This window comes from Lontra canadensis, unplaced genomic scaffold (genome assembly GCF_010015895.1).
Source record: "Lontra canadensis isolate GAN:19392208 unplaced genomic scaffold, GSC_riverotter_1.0 scaffold72, whole genome shotgun sequence".
NCBI classification, from domain to species: Eukaryota; Metazoa; Chordata; class Mammalia; order Carnivora; family Mustelidae; genus Lontra; species Lontra canadensis.
The window spans coordinates 3,397,052-3,424,300 of NW_022631066.1; the positions used below are offsets into that span (position 1 = coordinate 3,397,052).

General features: G+C 39.9%; 1 protein-coding gene across 14 annotated transcripts in view; it reads right to left on the reverse strand.

Annotated features, from left to right (window-relative positions):
• Window positions 1-11,472: 11,472 nt before the first annotated feature.
• Window positions 11,473-27,249, reverse strand: part of MLLT10 (MLLT10 histone lysine methyltransferase DOT1L cofactor) — a 233,834-nt gene continuing 218,057 nt past the window's right edge. For all 14 annotated transcript variants that reach the window (XM_032880843.1, XM_032880840.1, XM_032880839.1 and 11 more), the window contains 7 exons: window positions 25,463-25,617; window positions 22,985-23,173; window positions 22,470-22,558; window positions 21,973-22,334; window positions 20,837-20,933; window positions 15,284-15,493; window positions 11,473-12,612 (listed from right to left, as the gene is read on the reverse strand). In XM_032880843.1, the coding sequence (XP_032736734.1) occupies window positions 12,568-12,612; window positions 15,284-15,493; window positions 20,837-20,933; window positions 21,973-22,334; window positions 22,470-22,558; window positions 22,985-23,173; window positions 25,463-25,617 (1,147 nt within the window). In that variant the 3' untranslated portion in view covers window positions 11,473-12,567. The remainder of the gene's footprint in view (window positions 12,613-15,283; window positions 15,494-20,836; window positions 20,934-21,972; window positions 22,335-22,469; window positions 22,559-22,984; window positions 23,174-25,462; window positions 25,618-27,249) is intronic.

The following is a 27,249-nucleotide window of genomic DNA, read 5'->3' on the forward strand; positions in this document are numbered from 1 at the left end:
GGTGCTCCCCGTAGCTCCAGCGGAGGGAGCCCAGGCTGGACCGAAGCAGGGGAAACCAACCACAGGGAGTGACGATGTGTGGAAGGGTCCGCTCCTCAGACAGCCCTGCCAAACCTGGCCGGTGACCACATTTACAATCAAAGGACACAGACGGTTCACAATCATCTGAGCTGTTCTTAAACGATTGTAAACATTCAGTTATCAGTATGAAAGATATTTCTTTTGATGCCAAGAGCAAGATGAGGAATGAGGAAGAGTTGGCATAAATTTTTAACAAGGTAAAATTATTTAAAAATATAACAGCTGGGGCCCCTGGGCGGCTCAGTGGTTAAGTGTCTGCCTTCAGCTCAGGTCATGATCCCAGGGTCCTGGAATGGAGCCCTGCATGGGTCTCCCGCTCCTCCTTCTCTCATTCCCCCTGTTTGTGCTCTCTCTTGAGGTCTCTGTCAAATAAAATGCTTTTTAAAAATAAATTAAAATTAAAATATAACAGCTTCCAGATGTTTACAAAAGGTCACGATGACTTCATTTTGAAAGGCCTTGTTCCATTTACACAAAAAGATGGTGCCATCCGTGTATGTTTCATTTTCAGGAAATAAAACTAAGGTTAATGGTACTGTTCTCCTTGAGAGTTCAAAAATCCAAAACATAAGCCCCTACTTTTAAAAGCAGAATTACATTTTACTGGAAGGCACCTTTTGCCTACAATTCTAGGGGCCTGTCCTGTCTATTTCAGGGAGAATCTGGGTTACAATGATCCTTCGTTTGCTTGGTTGACAGAGAGCTTAAGAAAACAAGCTGGCCACTTGTTTTTCTTGGCATTCATTCTCAACACTTGCTCTTGACCTGTGACACCAGTCACACACCCACAGGACTTCTGCACAGACATCCAGGAGGAACTAGCTGATAGAAACCCATTTCCAAGCACAGCGCCCTTTTCCAAGGGTCAAGTGCTGGGGAAGGAGCGGTAACTCCCCCGAAACTCCTTAGAGCCAGAGTCTGACCACCACACAGAACCATGGAGCCACTGTCCAAAAACCAGGTGTGTTTGGTGGTGCAGCTGCCGCAGGCACCTAGTGCCTCGAGTAAATTAGCCAGACATAAACACCTGAGTAGTTACCCTAAGACACGACGCAAATAAACGGCCATGGTGAATGACACACTTTTCCAAAAAGAAAACCTGCATGGCTGAGCCCGGTTTTGTCCAGATCCCTCCAAGAGTGAGAAACGGGCAGGAGTTGGTGATCAGCCATCTGTCATTACAGAGCAGAGACCTTCCTCAGTGCTGCCAGAGACAGGACTTTCCAGAGTCCGGTGTTTTCCATTTGTGTATAGAAGAGGAATTCTCTCTAGGAACCGAGACTTACCCTTTAGTACAATTAAAAGCCCAGAGCCGGTTTCCCTTGTTTCCTCGACCCTGATCCCTGGGGAACGTCATACCGCCCCCCCCCCCCCGCCCCCACCCCCGCACTCCGCGCCGGGGCACCCGCGGAGCTCCACAGGTGATTCCCATGCACACCAAGACCCAAGAACCAGGGAGGGCGGCTGAATTTCTCCTTCACTGAGAGGACTCTGGTCAAAGGTAACTACGTGAGGAGGAATTCCGTCTTTACGAGGTAGGAGCACTGCTTTATTAAGGTGTTCTAGCTAATTATCTCATCTGGAATTTATTTCCTTGTATCTCCACTGTAATTCCTTTCCTCTCCTTTGCAGTACAGCAGTTTCCACAATGCGCTCTCGGTTCTACGAGTTAGACACCAGGTCGGTCAGCGCGGCAGCAGGTCCCACATCGTATCAAGTTGACTCCAGAGCAAAATTAGCTTAACTCCAAGAGGAACCCTCCAAAGCACACAGCACAGCCGCAGCCCAGCAGGATAACCTGCCCCAGGCGGCGCCAACGGTCCTCAGGGCCTTCATTCTCTCCACACAAGAGGGACACAGAGCCCTGGCGCCGAGGGGGAGTTCACTCCCCGCTCCCAAAACAACCCATTCCTCTGGAAGAAGACACCCCTGAGAGAATCCTAGAATGTGGGGGGACGCTGAAGTAACCCCTGCCCCCGAGAGGCCGGGAGAGCCAGCCTTGGAAGGTCAGAGCCTTAGGGGCGCCCCCCGCCCCGCAGGCCAGCACAGCACCGCTCCGGGGTCTCCCCTGAGCCTCTGGTTCCCTCGTGCAGCCCCCGCCCCAGCACCCTGGGCCACTTCACGGAAACCGCTACTCCACTTGCAACTCGAGGGGACTGCGGAGGAGTCTGTGCCGCTCAAGCGCTGGGAATCTGACGGAGAAAGGGGGACGCACTTGCAGCCCCCAGGACTGGGATCTTGACACACCAAGTCCTTACCTGCCGCCTTGGCTCCCCGCAGAGCTGCCATCTGACCCGGAGCCTCGGTGGGGAGCCGCTCTGCCCACTCAGGCCATGGAGCCAACTGACAGCTCCCCCCACCGCTGAGCGTGGCTCCTAGGCGCGTCTGACCAGACTGACCGGACCACCGCGGAGACCCACTGCGGCCCAGGAAAGAGCGCTCACTCACAGACCCGCCCACGGCTATAGATAGCCCCCGTCACGTGACCAGAGAGTCTGGCCACAGCACCTGGAACCTGTATAGCCCAGAAACGCTCAACCAGAGAGGACAGCAGGCACAGCTGATCACCCTCAAAAAGTGGCACCTGTGGAGGGTACTGGCTTGAGTCAAGACCTGGCTCCGCCCAGGCAGGGGAGCTTAGTCCCGCCCAGGGCTGAGAGTAGCTTCGGGACCTTGAACTAGAACACCCGGGAGCGTGACTGCCACGAGCTCAGCGGGGCCCAGACCCACCCACGGCTGAGGGCAGTCCCTACAGTACACCTTATCAGAAAGCCTGGAAAGCACCCTCCACCCTCCAGGCAGTCCTGATTGACCCCAGGACAAATCGGCAGCCCCATTCAATGAGAGACCTTGGGACACCAGATGGCTGGAGTCAAGACCAGAAAGAGTCTTGCGGTCTTGGAGCCAGTTCTACCCCTCCACCCAGGTGGGGAAACTAATTAGTAGCCGCGCCCACTGCTGAAAACAGCCCTCAGACACCCAACTAAGGAGCCGGACCAGAGCACACAGAAGTCACGTACCTCATCCCTACTTACAGTGTGGACCTTCAACAGGACATCTGTGGTTTCCCGGTCTGCAGAGCAAAACCAGCAGCCCTGCCTAGCCAGAGAATTCAGTGCATGATCCTGCCTGATCAGGCTCTCCAGCGAGCCCTGCAGGCCCTATGGCCCATTCTGCTGCACTGCTGGGCCAGTACGCCAACTTCGACTTACCCCATCTACTACTGAGCGTAACACCCAGGCCTGACTGTCTAGAAAGTCTGACCGGAGAACCCAGGCAACAGTGGAGGCCATCCTACAGCATCCCCGGGAGCCCCACTCCTGACCTCAGGGCTAAGGCAATGGCGTCACCCAAAATATGACCCCTGTATTAGGCCTCACAGCTGGGAGTTTGCCAGCAGACACATTCAGAAACCTAAAGTGAGCAGTCTGATGAACGGTCTCTGCCTAAGTGGACCTGTAAGGCCCAGAAAAGGAGACTACTTACTCATATGCATAGATACCAATGTCAGGAATGAAAATCACAAATCTCAGGTCAACATGACCTGCCAAAGAAAACTAATGAAACTCTAATAACTGACCCTAAAGAAACAGGATCTATGATCTGTCGAAGAATTGAGAATAATACTCAAACTTTGGTGAACTCACAAGAACACACAGAAACCAAATGATATTAGGGAAACAATGCATGAGCAAAATAAAAAGTTTGACAAAGATAGGGAGAGGGTGGTGGTGTTATGGACATTGGGGAAGGTATGTGCTATGGTGAGTGCTGTGAAGTATGTAAACCTGGCGATTCCAGACCTGTACCCCTAGGGCTAATAATACATTATATGTTAATAAAAAATAAAAAATTAATTTAAAAGAAGTCTGACAAAGAAATAGAACTATTAAAAAACAACAAAATCAAATCCTGCTTAAAAATGTGATGACTGGAAGAACTCAACAGAGAGCTTCAAAAGCAGGAGAAAGTATCAGTGACCTAGAAGACAGGACATTCAAAATTATTCAGACTGAGGGTGCCTGGGTGGCTCAGTGGGTTGAGCTGCTGCCTTTGGCTCAGGTCATGATCTCAGGCTCCTGGGATCGAGTCCTGCATCAGACTCTCTGCTCAGTGGGGAGCCTGCTTCCCTCTCTCTCTCTCTCTGCCTGCCTCTCTGCCTACTTGTGGTCTCTCTCTGTCAAATAAATAAGTAAAATGTTTTAAAAAAAAATTTAAAAATTAAAAAAATTATTCAGACTGAGAAACAAAGAAAAAAGAATGAAAAAGAGTAAAGAATACCTATGGGAATTTTGGAACACAACAATATTCACATTATGAGAATTCCAGGAGAAGAGGAAGGGAAAGGGACAGAAAGTATATGTTAATGGCTGGAATTTCCCAAACTTGGGGAGAGAAATGAACACCCAGATCCATGAGGCCCAAAGAATGCCAAATTGGTTGAACCTGAGTAGGGCTATCCCAAAACACATTATGACTAAACTATTAGAACTCAAACCCAAAGAAAGAATTCTGAAAGCAGTAAAAGGAAAGAGAGAAGTTACACAACAGAGAAGCTACAGAAACCCCTTAAGACTACAGACAGATTTCTCAAAGGAAACATTTCAGGCCAGGAGAGAATAGGATGACATATTCAAAATAATGAAACAAAACAACCATCAATCCAAAGTTCTGTCCTTCAGAAATGAAGGACAAAGACTTTTCACAACAAAAGTGGAGGGAATGCATCACCACTTGTACCACCAGCCTTATAACAAATAGTAAAGGGAGTTCCATGAGTGGAAGTAAAAGCATACTAGTTAACATCATGAAAGCATTAAAAGGTAGTATAAAACTCACTGGCAATGGTTAATATATAATCAAAGGTTCTGTAATATGGTCACAGTGGTATGAAATTTACTTACAACTCTAGTTTAAAAGTTAAAAAGCAAACAGGAAGAGTAACTGTGACAATAAGCTCGTTACTGAATATACAATATACAAAAATATGTAAACTATAATGTCAATAATCCAAAATGGATTAAACATAAATGGATTAAATTCTCCAAAGTAAGCAGAATGGCTGAGTGGACTAAAACTAAAAAAGATACAACTACATGTTGTTTACAAAAGACTTACTTCAGCCTTAAACACACACACATACACTGAATGTAGAGATGGAAACACGCATATCAAGAAACAATAACCAAAACAAAAAAAAGCAAGAGTAGCTATACTCTTAGGAGACAAAAGAAGCCTTAAAAATGGTAAAAAGAAACAAAGAAGGTCATTAAATAGTGACAAAAGGATCAATCCATCAAGTAGATATAACTGTAAATGCTTATGCACCCAACATCAAAGCACCTGAATATATAAAGCAAAAGCTAACAGAGCTAAAAGGAGAAATAAACAGCAGTACAATAATAACTGGGAACTTTACTATCCCAGCATCAACATGGATAGGTAATTCAGACAGAGAATCAATAAGGAAAACAGCAGATTTGAACAACATAATAGAACAAATGGACCTAACAGACCTCTGAAGAAATTTCTGACAACAGCAGAACATACATGCTTCTGAAGCACACATGGAACATTTCCTAGGACATAGGATATGTTGGGCCACAATACAAGTCTCAGCAAACTCAAGAAGACTGAAGTCATACCAAGTATATTCTCTGACAAACTAGAGAATAAACTAGAAATTAACAGGAAAAAAAACCTGGAAAACTCACAAATATATGGAAATTACATAATAGTCTCCTGAACAACCAATGATTCAAAGGAGAAATTACTTTTATTTATTTAATTTTTTTAAGTAGGTTCCATGCCTAGTGTGGGTGCCAACATGGGGCTTGAACTCACAACCAAGATCAAGACCTGAGCTGAGATCAAGAGTCAGATGCTTAACCAACTGAGCCACCCAGGCTCCCCCAAAGGAGAGACAAAAGCAGCCTTAAATAAAAAAGGAAATAGAACATACCAAAACTTACAGGATGCAGCAAAAGCAGTTCTAAGAGGTAAGTTAATAGCAATAAGTACCTACATTAGAAACAGAGATCTCAGTCCAGAATCTATAAAGAACTTAGCAAACTCAACACCCAAAGAACAAATAATCCAATCAAGAAATGGGCAGAAGACATGAACAGACATTTCTGCAAAGAAGACATCCAGATGGCCAACAGACACATGAAAAAGTGCTCCATATTACTCGGCATCAGGGAAATACAAATCAAAACCACAATGAGATACCACCTCACACCAGTCAGAATGGCTAAAATTAACAAGTCAGGAAATGACAGATGCTGGCGAGGATGTGGAGAAAGGGGAACCCTCCTACACTGTTGGTGGGAATGCAAGCTGGTGCAACCACTCTGGAAAACAGCATGGAGGTTCCTCAAAATGTTGAAAATAGAACTACCCTATGACCCAGCAATTGCACTGCTGGGTATTTACCCTAAAGATACAAACGTAGTGATCCGAAGGGGCACGTGCACCTGAATGTTTATAGCAGCAATGTCTACAATAGCCAAACTATGGAAAGAACCTAGATGTCCATCAACAGATGAATGGATAAAGAAGATGTGGTATATATACACAATGGAATACTATGCAGCCATCAAAAGAAATGAAATCTTGCCATTTGCGACGACGTGGATGGAACTAGAGGGTATCATGCTTAGCGAAATAAGTCAATCGGAGAAAGACAACTATCATATGATCTCCCTGATATGAGGGAGAGGAGATGCAACATGGGGGTTAAGGGGATAGGAGAAGAGTAAATGAAGCAAGATGGGATTGGGAGGGAGATAAACCATAAGGGACTCTTAATCTCACAAAACAAACTGAGGGTTGCTGGGGGGAGGGGGGTTGGGAGAGGGGGGTGGGGTTATTATGGACATTGGGGAGGGTATGTGCTATGGTGAGTGCGGTGAAGTGTGTAAACCTGGCGATTCACAGACCTGTACCCCTGGGGAAAAAATATATGTTTATAAAAAATAAAAAATAAAAAAAACATGGCAAAAGGCAAAAAAAAAAAAAAAGGAAACAGAGATCTCAAATAAACAACCTCACTCTATGCCTCAAGGAACTAGAAAAAGAACAGAGCCCAAATTTAGCAGAAGGAAGGAAATAATAAAGATTAGCGCAGAAATAAATGAAACAGAGAACAGGAAAGCAACAGAAAAAAATGAACAAAACTGCAAGATGGTTCTTTGAAAAGATAAACTAAACTGACAAATTTAGCTGGATTAACCAAGAAAAAAAGAGAGGAGACCCAATTCAACACAATTATGAAAAAGACATTACAACTGACACCACAGAAATAAAAAGAGTCATAAAAAGCTATTATGATGCCACAAACTGGACAACCTAGAAGAAATGGAAAAATTCTCAGAAACATAAAATCTACCAAGACTGAATCAAAAAGAAATAAAAAACAGCCCAATTACTGGTAAGATTGACTCACTTATCAAAGATCTCAAAACAAAGAAAAGTCCAGGACCATTTGGCTTCACTGTGAATTTTACCAAGTATTTAAAAGAATTGGGGTGCCTGGGTGCCTCAGTGGGTTAAGCCTCTGCCCTCGGCTCGGGTCATGATCTCGGGTCCTGGGATTGAGCCCTGCACTGGGCTCTCTGCTCAGCACAGATCCTGCTTCCCCCTCTCTCTCTGCCTGTTGCTCTGCGTACTTGTGATCTCTGTCAAATAAATAAAATCTTTAAAAAAAAAAAAAAAAAACAGAATTAACAACAATCCTTCTCAAACTCTTTCCAAAAGAAGGGGGAAGGAGTGCTCTCAAATTCATTTTATGAGGCATCACCCTGCTACCAAAGCCAGAAAGGACACTACAGGAAAAGAAACAAACAAACAAAAACAAAGAAACTGCAATATCCCTGATGAATATAGATGCAAATACTAGAAATACTAGCAAACCTAATTCAGCGGATCATTCACCATTAAAAAAAAAAAGAAAGAAAGAAAAGAAATTCATTATGATCCAGTGGGTTTTATACCTAGGATGGTTCAACATATATACATCAGTCAATGTGATACATCAGATTAATAGAATGAAAGAAAAAAATCATATACCACCTCAAGGTCATATGAGGAAGAACAAGTAGCAAAATTTAACATCCATTCGTGATAAAAACTCAACTAATTCTGTATAGAAGAAATGTATCTCAACTTAATAAAGGCCATAAATGACAAGTCCATAGCTAAAATTAGACTCAATGGCAACAAGCTGAAAGCTTTTCTTCTAAGAATAGGAACAGGACAAAGATGCCCACTCTCACCACTCCTGTTCAACAGAGGAGTATTGAGCATCCTAGACTGCACCAAAAACTATTAGATCTAATCAATGAATTCAGTGAAGTTACAGGATACAAAATTAACACACAAAAAACAGTAGCATTTCAGGGTGCCTGGATGGCTCAGTCGGTTAAGCGTCTGACTCTTGATTTCAGCTCAGGTCATGAGACTGAACCCTACATGAGACTCCACGCTGGGCAAGGAGCCTGTTTAAGATTCTCTCTCTCCCTCTGCCCCTCCCCTGCAACTCGCATGCACACATACTCTCTCACTAAAAAAAAAAAAAAAATTAGTAGCATTTTTATGCACTAACAATGAATTATCTGAAAAAGAAATACATAAAATGATCCTATTGACAATAGCATCAAAAACTTAAGTATTTTGCCTAAATACTTAAGCATGAATTTAACAAAAGAAATAAAAGTTCTCTATACTGTAAACTGCAAGACACTGATGAAAGAAATTAAAGAAGACAAAATAAATGGAAAGAATATGGTTCTTGGAACAATTCATAGATTGGAAGAATAGTGTTAAAATGTTCATATGAACCAAAACCACATACAGATTCAGTATGACCCATATCAAAATTCCAATGACATTTTTATAGAAGTAGGAAAAAAAACTCTAAAATCCGTATTTAACCATAAAGGACCCTGAATAGTCAAAGCAATCTTGACAAAGAACAAAGTGGGAAGCATCATACTTCCTGATATCAAGCTATATTATTTAACCTTACAATCATCAAAATAGCATGGATGGCCTAAAAATGGATACAGAGACCAATGTCACAGAGATTTAAAAAAAAAAAAAAAAAAACAGAGCCCAGAAATAAAACCAAACATATACAGTCAACTAGTATTTCACAGAGGAGCCAAGAATACTCAATGAAGAAAAGACAGGCTCTTCAATAATGGTGCTGGGGAAATTGGACATTCCTGTGTAAAATGGTGAAACTGAATGCCTATCTTAGCACAACTCACAAAAAAATAACTTGAACTAATGACATTAAATTTAAGACCTAAAACTAAAACTCCTAAAAGAAAACATGGGGGAAAAAAAAAACAAACAAACAAACCCTGACACGGGTCTTGGCAATGATTTCTTCGGGTATGAAACCCAAAGTAAGTACAAGCAACAAAATTTTTAAAAAGTGAGACTATATCAAAATAAAAACTGTCTGCACAGCAAAAGAAACCATCAGTAAAATGAAAAGACAACCTATGGAATGGGAAAAATTATTGGCAAACCATATATCAGATAAGGTATTAATATCCAAAGTATATAAAGAACTTATACCACTCAATAGCACGCATGCGCGCACACGCACACACACACATACCCAAATAATCCAATTAAAAGATGGGCCAAGGACCCAAAACAGACTTTTTTCCCAAGAATATACACATAACCAAAAGGTACATGAGAAGGTGCTCAACGTCACTAATTGTCAGGGAAATGCAAAAGAAAACCAGAGTGAAATATCACCTCACACATGTTAGAAAGGCCATTATTAAGACAAGAGATAATATGCTGGTGAGGAAACGGAGAAAAGGAAACGCTTGCACACTGTTGGTGGGAATGCAAACAGGTACAGCCACTGTGGAAAACAGCATGGAGGCTCCTCAGAAAGTTAAAAATAGAACTACTCTATGATCCAGCATTCCTACCTTTCTTTGGTAACGTTATCTGAAGGAAATAAAAACATTATGTCAGAGAGATCTCTGCACTCCCATGTTCCCTGCACCATTACTCACAATAGCCAAGACACGGAAACAACCTAAATGTCCACTAATACATGAACGTATAAAGAGGTTGTGGCGTTCACACACACACACACACACACACACTCCACATATGGCATATGATATATATATATATTACCTATGTATAACATGGAACAGTACTCAACCATAAAGAAGAAGGAAATCCTGCTGTTTGTGACAACATGGATGGGATTTGAGGGCATTGTGCTAAGTGAAATAAGTTAGACAGAGATAGACAGACACTGCATGATCATATATGTGCAATCTATTAAATAAGAGAGAAAGTGAGAGAGAGATAAGGAAAACTAACACATAAAGATCAGATTTACAGTTACCAGAGGGTGGGGGCTGGGATGAGAGAGAACTGGATGAATGTGGTCAAATCCAATTAAAAATAAATCACTACTAGGATGTAATGTACAACATGAAGACAGTTAACACTGCTCTATGATAATTTGAAAGTTTTTAAGAGAATAAATACTAAGAGTTCTCATCACAAAGGAAAAAACTTTTTCTTCATTCTCCTGTTTTTGTATGGGCACGAGATGATGGAGGTTAACTAAACTTACTGTGGTGATCATTTCACAATAAAAATAAGCCAAATCATTATATCGTATACTTAAGCTTACTGTATGCCAATTATATCTTAATAAAACTGGAAAAAGAAATGGCACAGAGTTATAAACATTATTAAATTTTATTAACAAAAACTTTGTACATTTTCTTTAATACATGTGGAATTTTACATCTAGGTAAAATAACAACACATTCAAAATTTACCATTTATACAAATTGTTACAGAATAACAACCAGTGGGTTAAATAAGTAAAATAAACCACACCGATTTTTTTTAATTATCTACAAAAGATCTGACTTTCTTTAAAATTCCCCTGAACATATAAAAATAAATTAATTTTACTTTTCAATTAAATCTACCAATTAGAAATATTACAAATCAAAATATCAATGTTATCTTATGAATTTTTCACAATACAAAACAGATTCACAAAACCTTATTTACAGAAATGAGGTAAGAACTGTGCAATGTTTAACCAAGAGACATATTGCAGAATTAACATGTTCTTCCAGCTAAGTACACAGTGGAGGTCTAATTACAGCTGGGTCTTTTCCACTAATAATTCACACATTTAAGAACAGTTCAATGATTACATCCCCAATTGTTCAATTTATACTCTGCCATACTGTCACACCAGGAGTGTAGCTACCCAAAGTGTAAGGACTGTAAAAACAAATTTCACCTGTTTCCGGAACTGTACTTGTTTTGCTTGTTTGTTTGAATCACTCACTGTCAGTAAATGAAAAGTTGTTTAAATTAAAAAAAAAAAAAAAAAATTCTTACCAAATCCACTCATTTTTCTTGTGACTCATTAGTGGATAAATACCCAGGTAATAGTTTTGCCTGAGCTATCTACAGTGGCATAGAAAGTTTTTAATAAAGGCAGAACCATGGGGAAGGCTGCTGGTGCAACACTGACTATCCCTACTACTTACTCACAAGGACTGACGGTAGTGCAAGCTCAGCTGTCTAGAGCCATTTCAACACAACGGAGGTACTAACAGGCACTTGATTCAGGCCAAACCCGACCAGCAGTTTCCAGAGTGGCCCCTCTTTCTGAAAGAAATCTTTCGCTTTGAATTGATCTGGTTCCCCCAGCAGCCTTAGAACTCACTTAACTCAAAATATGAGTAGTTACTTTAAAATATGAGTAGGTCTTAGCACTTTATATTTTAAAAAAAAGTATTTAGCAAAAGAAAATTACCTTTAGCAGAAGCAGACGTTACCATCCTAACTTGATTACCAAAATTGGCCAAATCCCATTATAAAGACAATTTTTATAACAAAGATTGCCAAGTCCCAGTTGATGACCTATTAATTTGCAATATTTAACCAATAAAACTCCAATAGAAGATATTGGACAGTTCCTTAAAATTTGTCTTAAGATCTGACTTACAGCGCAAGCATACTGTAACCCCAACAAAAGACTGTATTTCATATTCTAACTGGTACAACAAAATCAAAGTTTATAAATGGAACAAGTCTTTAGTTTCGCTGTTCATCTCTCCAATTTATAACAAAATTAGTTGTGCACCAACTATATTAAATTCCTCTTAGGTTGATAAACTCATTGCATGTAATTATTTCGTTGACAAAAGTTAGTTATTAAATTTTTTTTTCAAAGTTCAAAAAAATCTGGGTTGAGGGATGGGGGATATAGGAGAAATTCCATTTCAGTGCAACAAAGCAACAAGAAAATTAACCAAAGCCTTACAAGAAAGTCCTTGTGGCAATTAATCCTTTGTTGTGCAGTTCATTTCTTGTCGCATTTCTTCATAGGTGTAGGAGGGCTGCAATGGCAGCCAAAGGAAGTGCTAGAGCAGCAGGAGAGGCGATCTAGAGGTTTCTCAAGTGTCAACTTTTCTCTTGAGTGACAGGCCCAGTTTTATCACTAAGTCTCTGCAGTTAAACAAAATCAAAGGCATTATGTAAATGAACATGTGGCCCATGCTTGTGGTACTCTTAAACTGGAATTACAATGGAAATAAAAGATGGCATATATAGTGACTTCATTTTTTTCTACAAATTGGCACGACTGCTTTTCAGCACAATAGGAAAGACATGAGTTTACTCGTAAACATTATCATCTGCTTTCTATTAACCTCAGCAGTTACAAAGACAGAAGGGCCATCTGAAGGACAGAACTCAGGGAAAAATCGTTCCCCAAATTGACTTCTCCACAAAAGTAGTAACGTGGTATTGGAGAAAATGAATTTTTTTATGGACTAACAAAGTCATGGGTTCTGATCCCATATGTGCCATTTGTCTCTTAAGCTTTAACCTCTTTGAGTCTCCTTTTACTAATCTATAAAAAAATTGTAAAGTCCCTTGAGACTGAAATCACATATACTATTGTAATCTAACAAAGATGCCTGGCACATAGTGGGGTACACATAAATATTATTTCCCAGCCTTGCTTTTCTCCCATTAGGTACTTAATACTGCTCATTTTGTTCTTATTTATTATTATAGTTTTCCATTAAAAAACACATTCCATCCTGTATCAGTCAGGAAAAGGGAGCCTGTAAATACAGGCACACCTCATTTTATTGTGGATCACTCCACTGAATTTTCCCCCAAACTGAAAGTTGGTGGCAACCTTGTGTTAAGCAAGTCTACTGGTACTACCTTTCCAATAGCATTTGATCAATTTGTATCTCTATGTCACGTTATTTTTTTTTCACGATTTATTTATTTACTTATTTGACAGAGAGAGAGAGAGAGGGGGAGATTACAAGTAGGCAGAGGAACAGGCAGAGAGAGAAGGGAAAGCAGGCTCCCTGCTGAGCAGAGAGCCCTTTGCGAGGCTTGATCCCAGGACCCTGAGATCATGACCTGAGCCTAAGGCAGAGGCTTATCCCACTGAGCCATCCAGGCACACTAAGTCATTCTTATAATATTTCAAACTCTTTCCATTATTATATTTGTTACAGGGATCTGTGATCAGTGATTACAACTCTCTGAATGCTCAGATGATGGTCAGCACATTTTTTTTTAGCAATAAAAAGCATTTTTAAATTAAGGTATGTGCTTTGGGTTTTTTTAGCTATTACACTATTGCACACTTGACAGACTACCTTCAGTATAATGTAAACATAATTTTTATATGCACTGGGAAATAAAAAGATTCATCTGACTCACTTTATTACAGTATTTGCTTTATTGCAGTAGTGTGGCCCTGAATCTGCACTATCTCCAAGGTATGCCTGGAGTTTGCTTTTTAATGCAAGAAAAAAAAAACAGTATAAAAAGTCCCTAAATTAATACAGATTCACAGAGATTTCCCACATCTGTACAACACTGGAGAGGTGACTAGCTTTATGATAGTGACAGTAGTACTCACAATCAGAGACAGGGGGCAAACGAAGCATTGAAGAGTTAATGAAAACCAATTAATCCTGCATTTTGAACCAACTTGTTACTCAGTACAAACTCAAGTTTCTGAAGACTAACAGCACAGTAAACAGCAAGCTTTTAAAGTAATGGGAAATAGCAAACATTGTGACTTTTCACACTGTGATTTGCCAAGTCTCCCACCTCATTCTTTCCCTTCTTCCTTTTCTGGACATCCAGTCTCCATTCTATATCCCAATATCCTTCCTCTAAGAGGGCTCTGCCCTGAACTCGAATTTAGGGGAAACACTTATATTCCAGTAAAGTAGAGCTAATTGAAGGGGAGAATTAATAGAAAGAAACAGCCTTAAAATATGTGCTACTATATGGGGCGCCTGGGTGGCTCAGTGGGTTAAGCCTCTGCCTTCAGCTCCGGTCATGATCTCAGGGTCCTGGGATAGAGCCCCGCATCGGGCTCTCTGCTCGGCAGGGAGCCTGCTTCCTCCTCTCTCTCTCTGCCTGCTTCTCTGCCTACTGTGATCTCTCTGTCAAATAAATAAATAAAATCTTAAAAAAAAAAAAAATATGTGCTACCATATGTATAATAACACTGTTCATGAATCCACTTTTAATTTATCTTAACTGGTATATTGAAAGGGTAAGAGGCTATCACTTTAATGAAATTAATAATTTAAATTCCATTACAAATATAATTATGATTTAGTTTCTTTTTAAAATTAATTTGGCAAAGTAACTGGAGTGCCCTAAAAATTTATATATTAATTTTATTATAAGCATAATTCAGTTTTACAAAGTACTTTAAAGCAAAATAATAAAAATATTCCAAAATTATCTAGATTGGGTCTATAATTAAACAAATTAATGGAACAAAAGTTCTTCAAAAAGCACCAACTACTATCTTTTGAATGGACTGTCCCATACCCCTTACTATAACTAAAATACACATTTTCATTTCCAATTTGGTAAATTATAAAACGTACTTCAAACCATATGCACAAATTTAAACTAAGGTACTTCAGGGGCTGTATAAATTGGCTTGGATCCTTCACGTTTACAATATCCAGCTGCTGAAGCAACTGGTTTTAAGAAGAAATTATCAGGGGAATAATACGCTTTTTTTAAATAAGAGAGAAAAGCTAAGGAGACAGTCATCTCTGATTCCTCAGTAAAATTCTTTTTATGATCTCACTAGGTAAGACGGAGCAAAGACACTTACTGTCACTTTCTGACTGGCGTTGTCGCCGTGGATGGTGAGAAATGGGTTGGTGGTGGCTGGGTGGAGGGGCGGCGCCTGAGCTCCTGCCAGCAGGTTGTTGATGGGGATCTGCGTGGGCCCGGGGATCTGGAGCTGCTGCAGTTCTGGCGGGTGGTGCTGCTGGTGGTGGTGCTGCTGCATTAACTGGTACAGGAGGGCCTGATGCTGTTCCTGAGGTCGAGAACATGTGGGAGAAGATGAGCTCCCAGTCCCAGAATTCAGCAGGCAGTAAAGCCTGACTTTTCTATTTTCTTCTTTACTTTAATAGGAGATACTTAAATATAAGTCACATATACACTACTAAGAAAGAAAACAGTATCTTATCTGGAAAAATATACTTCACTAGGTAATAACCATCTATTACAAAGTGTCAGTATTACTAGTGAATGGCTTCTTTTCAAAACAGGGCAAACAAATACAGGAGACCTTATTCAAATTAGGTTGTCCATGATAATTAAGGGCAACAGCAACTTGGAAGTCATTAAGTTATCTGGATCTGACTTTAGAATAATGCGCCATTCTCATTCCCAATTCTGGGAACAAAAAAGTAACTTTTAAAGTTCTCATTCATGCCAACAGAGGGTACGCCCTTGGTATAGTTAGGAGATTATTATTTGCAGCAAGTATGTATGTGATTTCTTGACTGTTTACTATGTGCCAGGCACTGTCCTGAGACATATCAGCGGGGGGGGGGGGGGGAATCTCTGCCCTTCTGTGGCTCAGCCTGAGGCGGAGAGAGAGAGACCAACAAAATATTAAGATATGATTATTGGTAAGGACCAGGGTAAACAGAAATGTGTGGGAGACAGTATTGCGGGGGTGGAAATCTCAAATAGGTAGGTCAGGGTGATTCTCAATTGGACAAAGACTTGGAGGCAAGGAGGGAATTCACTACGTGGATATGGAGAAAGGGAGGGCATTTCTAGGAAGAAGGAAACATCCAGGGCTAAGGGGCTATGTGGGAGCATATCCCTAGTGTGACTGAGGACTAGCAAGGAGACCAAGGGCAGGCTGGGGACAACTGAACAAGGAGGAGACAAGGGGAGAATGTGGGCCTCATGGTGGTGGGCCAAGAGCACTCTGGCTTTTACTCAAAGTGATACAGGAAAGAAGGGGAAGGTTTTAAGCCAAGGAGTGACACAATCTGACTCAGGACTCAATGGATTCAACGGGAGGCATCAGACGAGAGTGAAGTACGATTGAGAGGTTTGGGGCTTGAGCAACTACAAATCAGTGTTCCCGCTGGCTGAGGTAGGCAAAACTATGTGTGGAGCAGGTCTGTGACAGATCAGCAGTTCAGTTTTGGACATACTATGCTTGAAATGTCTATTTCAAAACACCCTAGTGGAGATATCAAGAAAGCAGTTGGATACAGAAGTTTGAAATTCCAGAAAGGGGCCTGGCCTGAAGATGTAACGTCGCACATATTTAATACTGGACTGGAGAACGGCATTTGAAGCTCTATGACTGGAGGAAATCGTTGAAATTCTAGGTTACTCTGAAAGCGAGAGGCTGAGGTGAAGAGAGGAATGAATGGTTGGGCTGGAATAACACGGCAGTAACCTGGGCTCCTGAAGCCTAAGGGAAGAAAGTGTTTCAAGGAGGAGGGAGTGATCAACTCTGTCAAATGTTGTTGCCAGATCAAGGAAGGAGGAGGACAACTGTCCACTGACTGGTTAGCAGATTGAAGGCCATCTGGGAGGAGACAGCAAGCAGAGAAACAGGGCAGCAATTGGTGGGGGGAGGAGGGTTAAGCATGAATTTTTCTTAAGATGGGACAAGTCAGGATGCCTCAGAAGAAAATGTGCCGCTTATAAACGAACAAACTTCACCCCACAATCTCGGCTGACAAAGGAAAGGTAGAATTTAAACCACTTCAGTTCTTGTCTCTGAGCAACAATGTGTGTGCTAAAACCTCCTTAACGAATCATGTTCTAGAAATGAGACGTCTGGGGCTCCGGGGTGGCTCAGTTGGTTAAACGGCTGCCTTCGGCTCGGGTCATGATCCCAGGGTCCTGGGGTAGAGCCCCATGTTGGGCTCCCTGCTCAGCGGAGAGTCTGCTTCTCCCTCTCCCTCAGCCTGCTGCTCTGCCTACTTGTGCTCTCTATCTCTGTGTCAAATAAATAAAACCTTTAAAAAAAAAACAAAAGAAATGAGTCATCTATATGTACTATTACTAATAATAGTCTTATTTAAGAGGAAGGACCTCAAATAAACCATATTTTAGTATTTCATATTAAGATGAGAGATAAAACAAGATCACATTTTAGTGTAAGCATTAAAGAATTTATATACAAGCTATCTTTATACCACAGTAAGAACAGTCACTGAAAATGATGATCCACGATCAGAAACAAGTATTTTCAATATATTTTTGACTAAAGTAAAACAATGGGAAGAAATATTTTACTTATTTATAATAATTTTTTGAATTTTTTAAAAGATTCTTTATTCATTCATTCATTCATTTATTGAGAGAGACTGAAGGAGAGACCTACAGAGAGAGTGAGAGAGAGAGCAGGAGCAGGGGAAGTGGTGCGGGGGTGGGGGGGGGAGCAGGTTCCCACTGAGCAGGGAGCCCAATGCGGGACTCAATCCCAGGATCCCAGGATCATGACCTGAGTTGAAGGCAGACACTTAACCAACTAAGCCACCCAGGTGCCCTAAAGATTTTTTTAAGTAATCTCTGCACCCAACATGGGGCTTCACCTCACAACCCCAAGATCAGGAGTCCCACACTCCACTGACTAAGCCAGCCGGGCACCCTGAGCAGATACTTAGAAAGAAATTACAAACAAAGGCTGAAACTCTGAGCTAATTAAATAGTGCATTCTCTGAAGAGTCTAACTCAGTGAAGTACACTAGGGAAATGGAGCTGGAGACAGTTGCACAAATACAGCAACCCATCTGGCTTTAAGTTTATGACCGCACAACGTGGGCCAGACTATCTCTGCATGTGAGCCACACACTTTCAATATTTTTAAGATTTTATTTTTAAGTAAATCCCTATGCCCAACATGGGGCCTGAACTTATAACCCCAAGAGGTGCACACTCTACCAAATGAGCCAGCCAGGCGCCCCTCCCCCACCACACACTTAGTCAATTCTTCCTCTCTCTTCCAAGATACCTATTCCACATTTGCTTCTCTCCTCTGACCACCAATATCCTTATTTCTCCCAGCTGATGCCTTTAATTCTTTTTTTTTTTTTAAGATTTTATTTATTATTTGAGAGAGCGCACAAGCAGGGGAGGGACAGGAGAGGGAAAGTAGACTCCCAACTGAGCAGGAATATGAGCCTCGATCTCAGGACCCTGGGATCATAACCTAAGCCGAGGGCAGATGCTTAACCAACTGAGCCACGCAGGCACCCCTGATACCTTTAATGTAATTCTGAAAATTAAAAACCTTAAAAGTGGGTTTCCTCAACCTCCTATCATAAAAGCCCTCTGACAGCTGCTCTGCCTGCCCTCTTCATACAGTGGAATGCTGGTCTCCACTCCCCTCCCTTTCCGTCCCCTATGAAGTACTTTGCTGCTCCGTTATCCTTCCTCTCCCCTGTTCCCATCAACATACACATGTGCTGTCATATTCAAAATGAACAAGAAATCTCCCTCTCAGACCATGTCTTTCTTCCATTAGCTGCTCATTTCTCTGCTTTTTTAGAGTGAAGTGTCTGGAGCTGCCAATACTCCATCTTCACTTTCCCTCCTGCCATTTTCTTTGGAACCATTTGAGGAGGTTTTTACTTCTCACCACAATTGTCAAAACCTCCAGGCAGCCAAATCCAACAGTCAATTTACTTGTCCTCCCAGAAGTATTTTTACACAGCCAAGTCCTTCCTTTGTTGATACATTTTCTTCACACGGACCCAAGGACACCACTTCTCAGTTCTCTTAACTCGCTGGTCTCTTTTTCCCCACATACTTTACTAGATTATGCTCCTCTTCCAGGATAGCCAGGGCTCAGTCCTCAGATATCAGTCCTCATTCCCTATGGATCTCATATAATCTTGTAAATCTAAGTGCCATATATGCAGCAATGCCCCCAAATTTGTTATTTCCAACTGCATCCTTTCCCTGGACTCCAGACTCACACAACTGTCCAGTCCACATCCTACTTAAACACCTAAATAGACATCTCCAACTTAGTACGTCTGTAACAGAACTTGTGCTTTCTCTCCAAAACCAGCTGTTCCTCTAGGTCTTCCAAATCTCAGTAAACAGCAACATCCCATTGTTTAGAACTCTTCCTTACCTTGAATGTCTGACAAACAAGTCTTGTTGGTTTTATCTTCAAAATACACAGTCCCAGATGGTTCCCCCTCCATTTATCCTATTTTAGAAACCACATCTCCTACCTGGACTACTCTAATAGCCTCCCTGCTTCTCCTTTTGCTACTATCTCCCCTCCCAACACATACAATTTTCTGCACAATGACTACTAATCTTTAAAAAATGGGAATTGTTATATGTCACTATTCTGTTCAAATCTTCCAATTAATTCTTTAAAATAAACCTGAAAGAAAAAGTGAGGATATATGAAACAAGATTTTTAAAGTTGAGATAATTACTTAAATTAATATACTATATACTGTTTTGATACATTTGAAAGTTTTCACAAAAGTTTTTTAAAAAATCACCAATGGCATCATATCATACTCAAAATCTAAATTTCCTGCCACAGACAGCCAAACAAGGCTCAACGGGGACTTTCTCTCCTCTGCACCAGCCTCTCTCTCATTTTGCAGTCATGCCGGCCGTCTTTCTAGTCCTCAAAACATAAACACATGTGGTCTTTTCCACTGCTAGTCTTCCATTCTCCTGAGTCAAAAATTCATGTTCCGGGGCGTCTGGGTGGCTCAGTGGGTTAAAGCCTCTGCCTTCAGCTCAGGTCATGATCCCAGGGTCCTGGGATGGAGCCCCACATCGGGCTCTCTGCTCAGCAGGGAGACTGCTTCCTTCTCTCTCTGCCTGCCTCTCTGCCTACTTGTAATCTCTGTCTGTCAAATAAATAAATAAAATCTAAAAAAAAAAAAAAAAAATTCATGTTCCTTCAACTTTTATTCGGGTCTAAGCTCGAAAGTCACCTACCCAAAGAGGCAAGACTCCACTATCTAAAATTAGCCTCTCGTCCCACTGTTCCTTTATCCCTTTAACTTCCCTCATTTTTCTTCTCAGTGCCGATCACTACCAAAACCATACATTTGCTTACTGTCCACCTCCACTGTCAGAATGAAACCCCATGAAAATACAAAGTCTTAACTCATCATCACATTACCGGAGTCTAAAAGAGTACCCCAGTACATGTTCTAATACTTGTAAATCAATCAATATAATGTCACTACAGGTATTGTGGACTATACCAAATGGCAAGACAAAGTATTCTGGGGGTTATGCATCCAGTAATGCTATTTCACAAAGTGGGTAAGTCCATACCCAAGCTAAATGTCTATTACAACTTAGAACACTTGCTCCTAACAAAAATCAAATATTATCAAAAGGAAGAACTTACTGGCGTGAGCTGTTGAGAATTTAACAACTGCTGAAACTGCTGTTGGTGAAGAAATATTTGTCTTTGCTGGTCAGAAAGCAATCCTAGTCCTGAGGCACTGAAAAACGATTAAAATTCTTACTTTCTCCTATATACTGTTAATGTTTTTTAAAATGTAAAATGAAAGACAACTTTTCAATTTGGTGTTTAATGAGTTAACAAGTCAAATCTTTAAATATAATATTTTCTGATAACGATCACATACAAATTTCTTTTTTCTCTCTCTCTGTGTATACAGGTAAATAAGAATTCACATTGTCAAGAAATGTTTTGTTTTCCTTTTTATTATAAACCAAGAAGGCACTCAGTACTTTATGGAATAGAAATTTAAATGTGTTTATAACACGCACATAATTTTTAATTATCCAAGGATAATTTAACCCACACTAAATAACACGTATGTAAAACAAGGAAAAATCCCAACTACTAATTGACTTGACCTAACCTTTTTTTAATGGTCCCAATGGAGAGTAAAATTAAACACCAAAGAAAAGGGAGCCAGAAAAATAGTTTACTAGTATCCATTGCAAATCCATTTAAAACAATTTATTCCTCAAATGTATGTCCAGTAACAACATGGCTTTAATCCCCTTATTTTGAACAAACAGTCAAATGAAAGTCCAGTACCATGAAAACAGTTTCACTCACAGGAAATTCAAGATCATTTGATATAGGCACTGATTCCTATATCAAAATCTTTAATTATAAAATTAGCAGAACTGCATAGTTGGATTCTGAGAAATCAATATTCACTCATATGTGATCCTCATTACAATATTCTTTTTCTTCAATATGTAGGATACATGAAGACAATATACAAGGGGAGGTAACAGAGATCAAGAATGAAATTTTTAGCACAGAATACATTTAATGCTTTATTACTAAAAGTGATTTAACTTTGTTTTAATTTGAATTAGTTAAATTTCAAATATAAATGGCTCTCAAAGTAATACACTTAATCTAAAAGTTTGCTAGTTTTCATTTCTTGTTGATTACATCTACAAGAAGCACATTAACAAATCCCAATCTGAAAGCATGGACAATGCTGGTACTCTGTTGCACTCAAGAACCCAAAATAGATTAAGTGAGTTTCTTACCTGTTCGTCAGTGTAGCTGGCATTGGATGTGTTGCATTAGGTGGTACAGTTGTATGGGTGAGCGGGGTAGGGTTCTGGGATATTGTGACAGGGGTCTGAATAACCCCATTTAAAGCTCCTACAATGCCATTAATTGCCAGTTGGTTACCTGGCAAAGCTCCAATTATTCCACCCACTGCAGGCACTGCAGGAATGGTGGATGTTACAGTCTGCATTCCACTAGCCAGTGCCCCCACCGTCACACCATTGACCTGCTGCACTCCACTAACACCCGAGCCCTGCTGCGCTGGACTCTGCCCAGCAGGAGGGGGAGTAGAAAGAGCAGAAGAGCTGCTGGTGCTTTGTCCACTGGAGGTTAAGTCCTAATGTAAGAAAGAATAGAAACTTAAGTCAGAACACAGCAAAACTGTTTAAAATCATCTTAAACCATTTAATGTGGTATACTACGGTTTGTAAAAAAAAAAACATGGAAATGAAACTAACCACACCAAAATTACCTGATTTAATACAGGAAGAGAATTATCAGGTAAAAAGCTGTTTCCTAGATGAGGGCTCTTACTGCTGTTCAAGGAATCAGTGGTAGGAGCTAGAATAATAAAAGATAAAAAGAAACCTATTTACCCTGTTACATTACATTTTGTGTAAGATTAAAGGCTTATCTAAAAGCTTATCCTGAAGCCCACATTAAAAACACTTAAATATTAAGTCTTGCTATGCCTCATACCAGTTTCAAGGGAAAAATCTATAACGCTATTGAATACTATGGCTTTAAATCAATAAAAAGATCATTATACATTTAAATAACTATTATAGTTAAATTATGTGCTAAACAAGTTAGAGCAAATTCAAGTTGATCACTTGACAGATTCTTCATGTTCTTTGAAAATAACCTATCATTCCTTTTCTACATCTTCATATAACTGGTAACTAGTTATTATTCACTTATTATGAGAAAGATCCTAAAAGTCTATCCTACTTTCGTTAGATATGCAATAAATACTTTCATACTTACCATTCTGTGCTGAAAATGCATGCATTTGATGAGACGGACTAGGATTTGTTGTTATTGTTGGAAAAGGCACTGAGAGCTGTGCATTCAATAACTGAAGACGTTCCTTTTTGGCTGTCAAGTTTTTAATCTGCTCTTCCAATCTCCGATTTTCAACTTGAAGTTGGTGTAATGACTTCAGCATTCCCAAAACTAGCAAACATTTGCATGGTTTTAATAAAGACAAGTTCCCAGACAGGACTACGTATTTTACAGACCTAAGTATCAGTAACTTTAAAAATAAGTTAAAATAGAGTAGAAATTCTGTAAAGCATTTTCAAATCACTAGGTTTAGTTTCTAAATTTATATGTAGATACAAATATACCACAATATATTATATATATATATAAGCATAAAGGGATACTGGTTCTAGATGTACCTTCTGGAAACTTTGTTGCCACATATCAAAAAACCCACCCATCTGGTCTAGGTAGTTTTCATTCTCAAAGAAAACTGACGACATTTTATTTTCACCAAAATAAAAACCTAATTAAAAATTCAAAGTGCCTGCCATCAGTTTTCGTTAAAATCATGTTTAAAAACGGGGAAGAGTCATACCAATATCCTTCCCCACAATAAAGAGTTATTGTGTGCTGCCTGGTCAAGCTAAGCGCGCCTCCATAGCGGGGCGACAGGCCGCCCAGCCCCGCCCCCCCGCCGTTGCCCGGCCTGCGGATCCGCACATCGCCCAGCAGGGAGCAGTGTGCGCGCACCACAGCCCCCACGCCGGGCTCCCGGAGAAAGATCGTCCGTAACCAGGCAGTTTCTGTCCTGCCTCATCACCTCAAATACAGTTTCAATTCCTTCCACAACTCGGGACTTCTCAACTGACAACACTGAGTAGTTCTGCCAGAGTGATGGACACTTTAAAAGTTCTACGTACACATATTAAAAAGTTGTATTTGTTTAACATGCCCTCAGGGCCTTCAAAAGACACAAGGGAGATGGTACAGACATATATGGTCATTTCCCAAGGATTTAACTTTTATCCCCTCCTCTTCAAGATGCTACACAGAAACCCTCAGTGTACCCAAATGAGATGCAATAAGATGAAGCTAAACCTGTCCTCCAGCTATCATGTTTAAAGGATTATCCTGGCATGAATTTCCTCACAATTAGCATTTTTCTGGCAAGGTACCATTCATAATACAAAACAAAACACACAAAAAAACCCTAAAATACCAACTTACAGCACTTGTCTACTAACGACAAAAATTTTTGCTTTGATACAATAAGGCAATAAAAGCCTATATCCCAAAATGATAAAAACTACCTATATTTTCCCCAAAAAAACATATCCTTTAACATGAGGCCACTTCCCCAGCTCACTGCCACTTAGAGTAACTTTGCTCTTTTTGGCATTTTTCAACCATCATCCTAATACTTAACATTGAAAAATACTAAATATGTACACAAAACACATATATGTATATAAAACACATATACATAATTTAGTAATAAAAATATATATAAATTTAGCAATTCTTATTCTTTTTCATCTAAATTAAAAAATTAAGACGGTTGGCATACTTGACTATATGCATTTTTATTTTTACTTTTTCAAAACTATTTCTAGGTGTGGGGAGAAGTAGCAGAGGGAGAGGGGGAGAGAATCTCAAGCAGAATCACCACTGAGTGAGGAGTCTGACATAGGGCTTGACCTCCCAACCCTGACATCACGACCCTGAGGACCACGACCTAACCTGAAACCAAGAGTTTCACTCAACCAAGTGAGCCACCCAGGCACTCCCGACTAAATGCATTTTTTAAAATGAATTCTCCAAAGGTAATCAAGTTTTCTTCAATTAAGCTAAGAGAAGATATGACTCATGTATTTTAGTAAAATTTAAAAATTGGTAGGAACAGGGGCAGGTGTCTGCCTTCGGCTCAGATCTGATCCTGGGGTCCTAGGATCAAGCCCCACATTGAGCTCCAAGTTCAGCGGGACACCTGCTTGTCCCTCTCCCACTCCCCTGCTTGTGTTCCCTCTCTGTCTCTCTCTGTCAAATAAATAAATAAAATTTTTTTAAAAAGTTTAAAAATTCATAAGAACAAAGTACCAATATTAAAATAATTTAAAACAGTAAGAATAACCACTGAACAGATAGGTGCTTACTGTGAGCTAGGCAATGCTCTTCACAGTTTTTATGCCATTTAATACCCAAAACAACACTGTGATATAGGTATATTATTATTCCCACTCTACAAATGGGAGATAACGTACACATCAGGAAACTTGCCCAAGATCCTAGCATTAGTAATAGGTAAATATAAGACCAGTGGTAAAATTGTAGAATCTGTTCTATTAAAACACTACAGTACACTTTCTTGCCATATTCTATAAAACACATCTCATAATTTTACTATTGATGAAATGTGACTGCTGCATCTATCCATCTGTCTGTCCATCCATCTTTTAAAGACATGAAAAGAATACTTACTGTCACTGGGAGTACCCTGTTCTAATAAAAACTGCTGTCCTTCACTCCACTGCCTCTCCAAAAGCTGTTCTATGCTGGCTGCTACTGGAGGCAGATTTTCCAAACTGCTGTTGACTGGTTGATCATAGCGAATTTGTAAGCTGCTTACAGGAGATCTGTTGAAAATATTAATTCTCAGTTTAAACAGAAAGAGAGTGCATTCACATTTCTCACCTTACGCTGACCCTTTCCCTGTAAAGTCTTCTAACTCTAGGCTGCCTACACTGAAGAATGATAAAACCATAATCCACCCTAAAATTGAGTAATTACCATTCTTCCTCCCCAAATTATAAAATCAGTGGAATAGCTAGCTATTCTCGGTAATTAAAAACCATTAGAAAATAAAAACAACCCCTCAATAATCTCTGAAACAGGCTGTAAAAGAACCTGATATAGCTTTAGACAAAAGGGGGAAAGACAGTATTAGAAAACGTGAAAATAAATAGCCAGGAGGAGTTCCACCCACCATTCTGCTTTAATACACAAAATATCAAGAGTAACACTGTGCAATTATAATAATGTAGAAGGCATTTTATTTTACATCCAATAGAATCTCAAATATTAGCAAAAAGAAATTTTTAATAATATTGAAGTAGCCTTTTGTTATAAAGTCAAAAATACAGATTTTCTAGTATTGACAGGATTAAGGAACATTAGCAAGATTAAAGTAATTTTTATTTGAACCCTCTATACAAATTTTTCTAAAATGTCTTGGATCTGTACTTCAAGTGGTAATAACTTCAGTCTTCCAAAACAAATATTGCTTATATTAAGATGAACGTGTAATGTTCTCTCATCCTTTTTTTGTTTTAAATTCGTAAATGTGGCCATTTCTGCTCTCCAGCCTCCATGCTAACACAGTACATTAGTGAAGGGCTTTAGGCTTTCCAGTGTGTTTCCACATAATTATCTCATATGATCTTCGTAACAGCCTCATGAGAAGTCAAAACCTGGTTATTGGTTCCATTTCCATATGAGGAAAAGAGGATGGGGTTTTAGTAACTTGTGCAAAGATACACTGCTGGGCAGAGCTGGACGCAGCTCGGGTGTTCTAACAGCCCACTAGTGTTCTGCCACTGCCTCGGTGTGCTTCTCTACTAAATCTCCTTCAACAAGTTAAACAAATGAGGTTTTTTCATTACTCAAGTAAATATCACGTGCTCCATACAGTTGACCATCCCTCTCCAAATAGTACATTATACCAAGATAATTTAGGTTATTACCTTTCAGGCTGATTTTTAAAGGGTAATATAAAGTTGGAAATATATGCTAAAAATAATTTGGTAAAATTTATTGCTTTAAATGTTTTATCCATTTACCTAATGAAAAACTAAGAACTATGCAAAGCAAAATAACACTGAGGGATCTTGCAAAATTTCTGGATAGCTTCTATGATATTTTAAGTTTAAGAGGGGAATACAGAAATGCTTCCTCCACTAAACATATGAGCAAAAGCCCACTAGTTTTTTTCTATGAAAAGAATAATAAAATAGTACAGAAATAATCATAGCATAAAATTATAGATTAGTCAGCTGATGTTAATCACTGTGTACTTCAGATTCCTAGTTGGAAAAGAAGGAATATTTCATTTCCTCCAGAAATCAATTAGGAAAAATAATACTACTTTTAGGTCACCAGGAATTTTACAGGAAAAGACACTACTGGGTGTACCACTAGAAAATACCAAAATTAGAGGTTATCGAACCAATCTGATAAAGATGTTTCTTAAGACATTATCAATATATGAG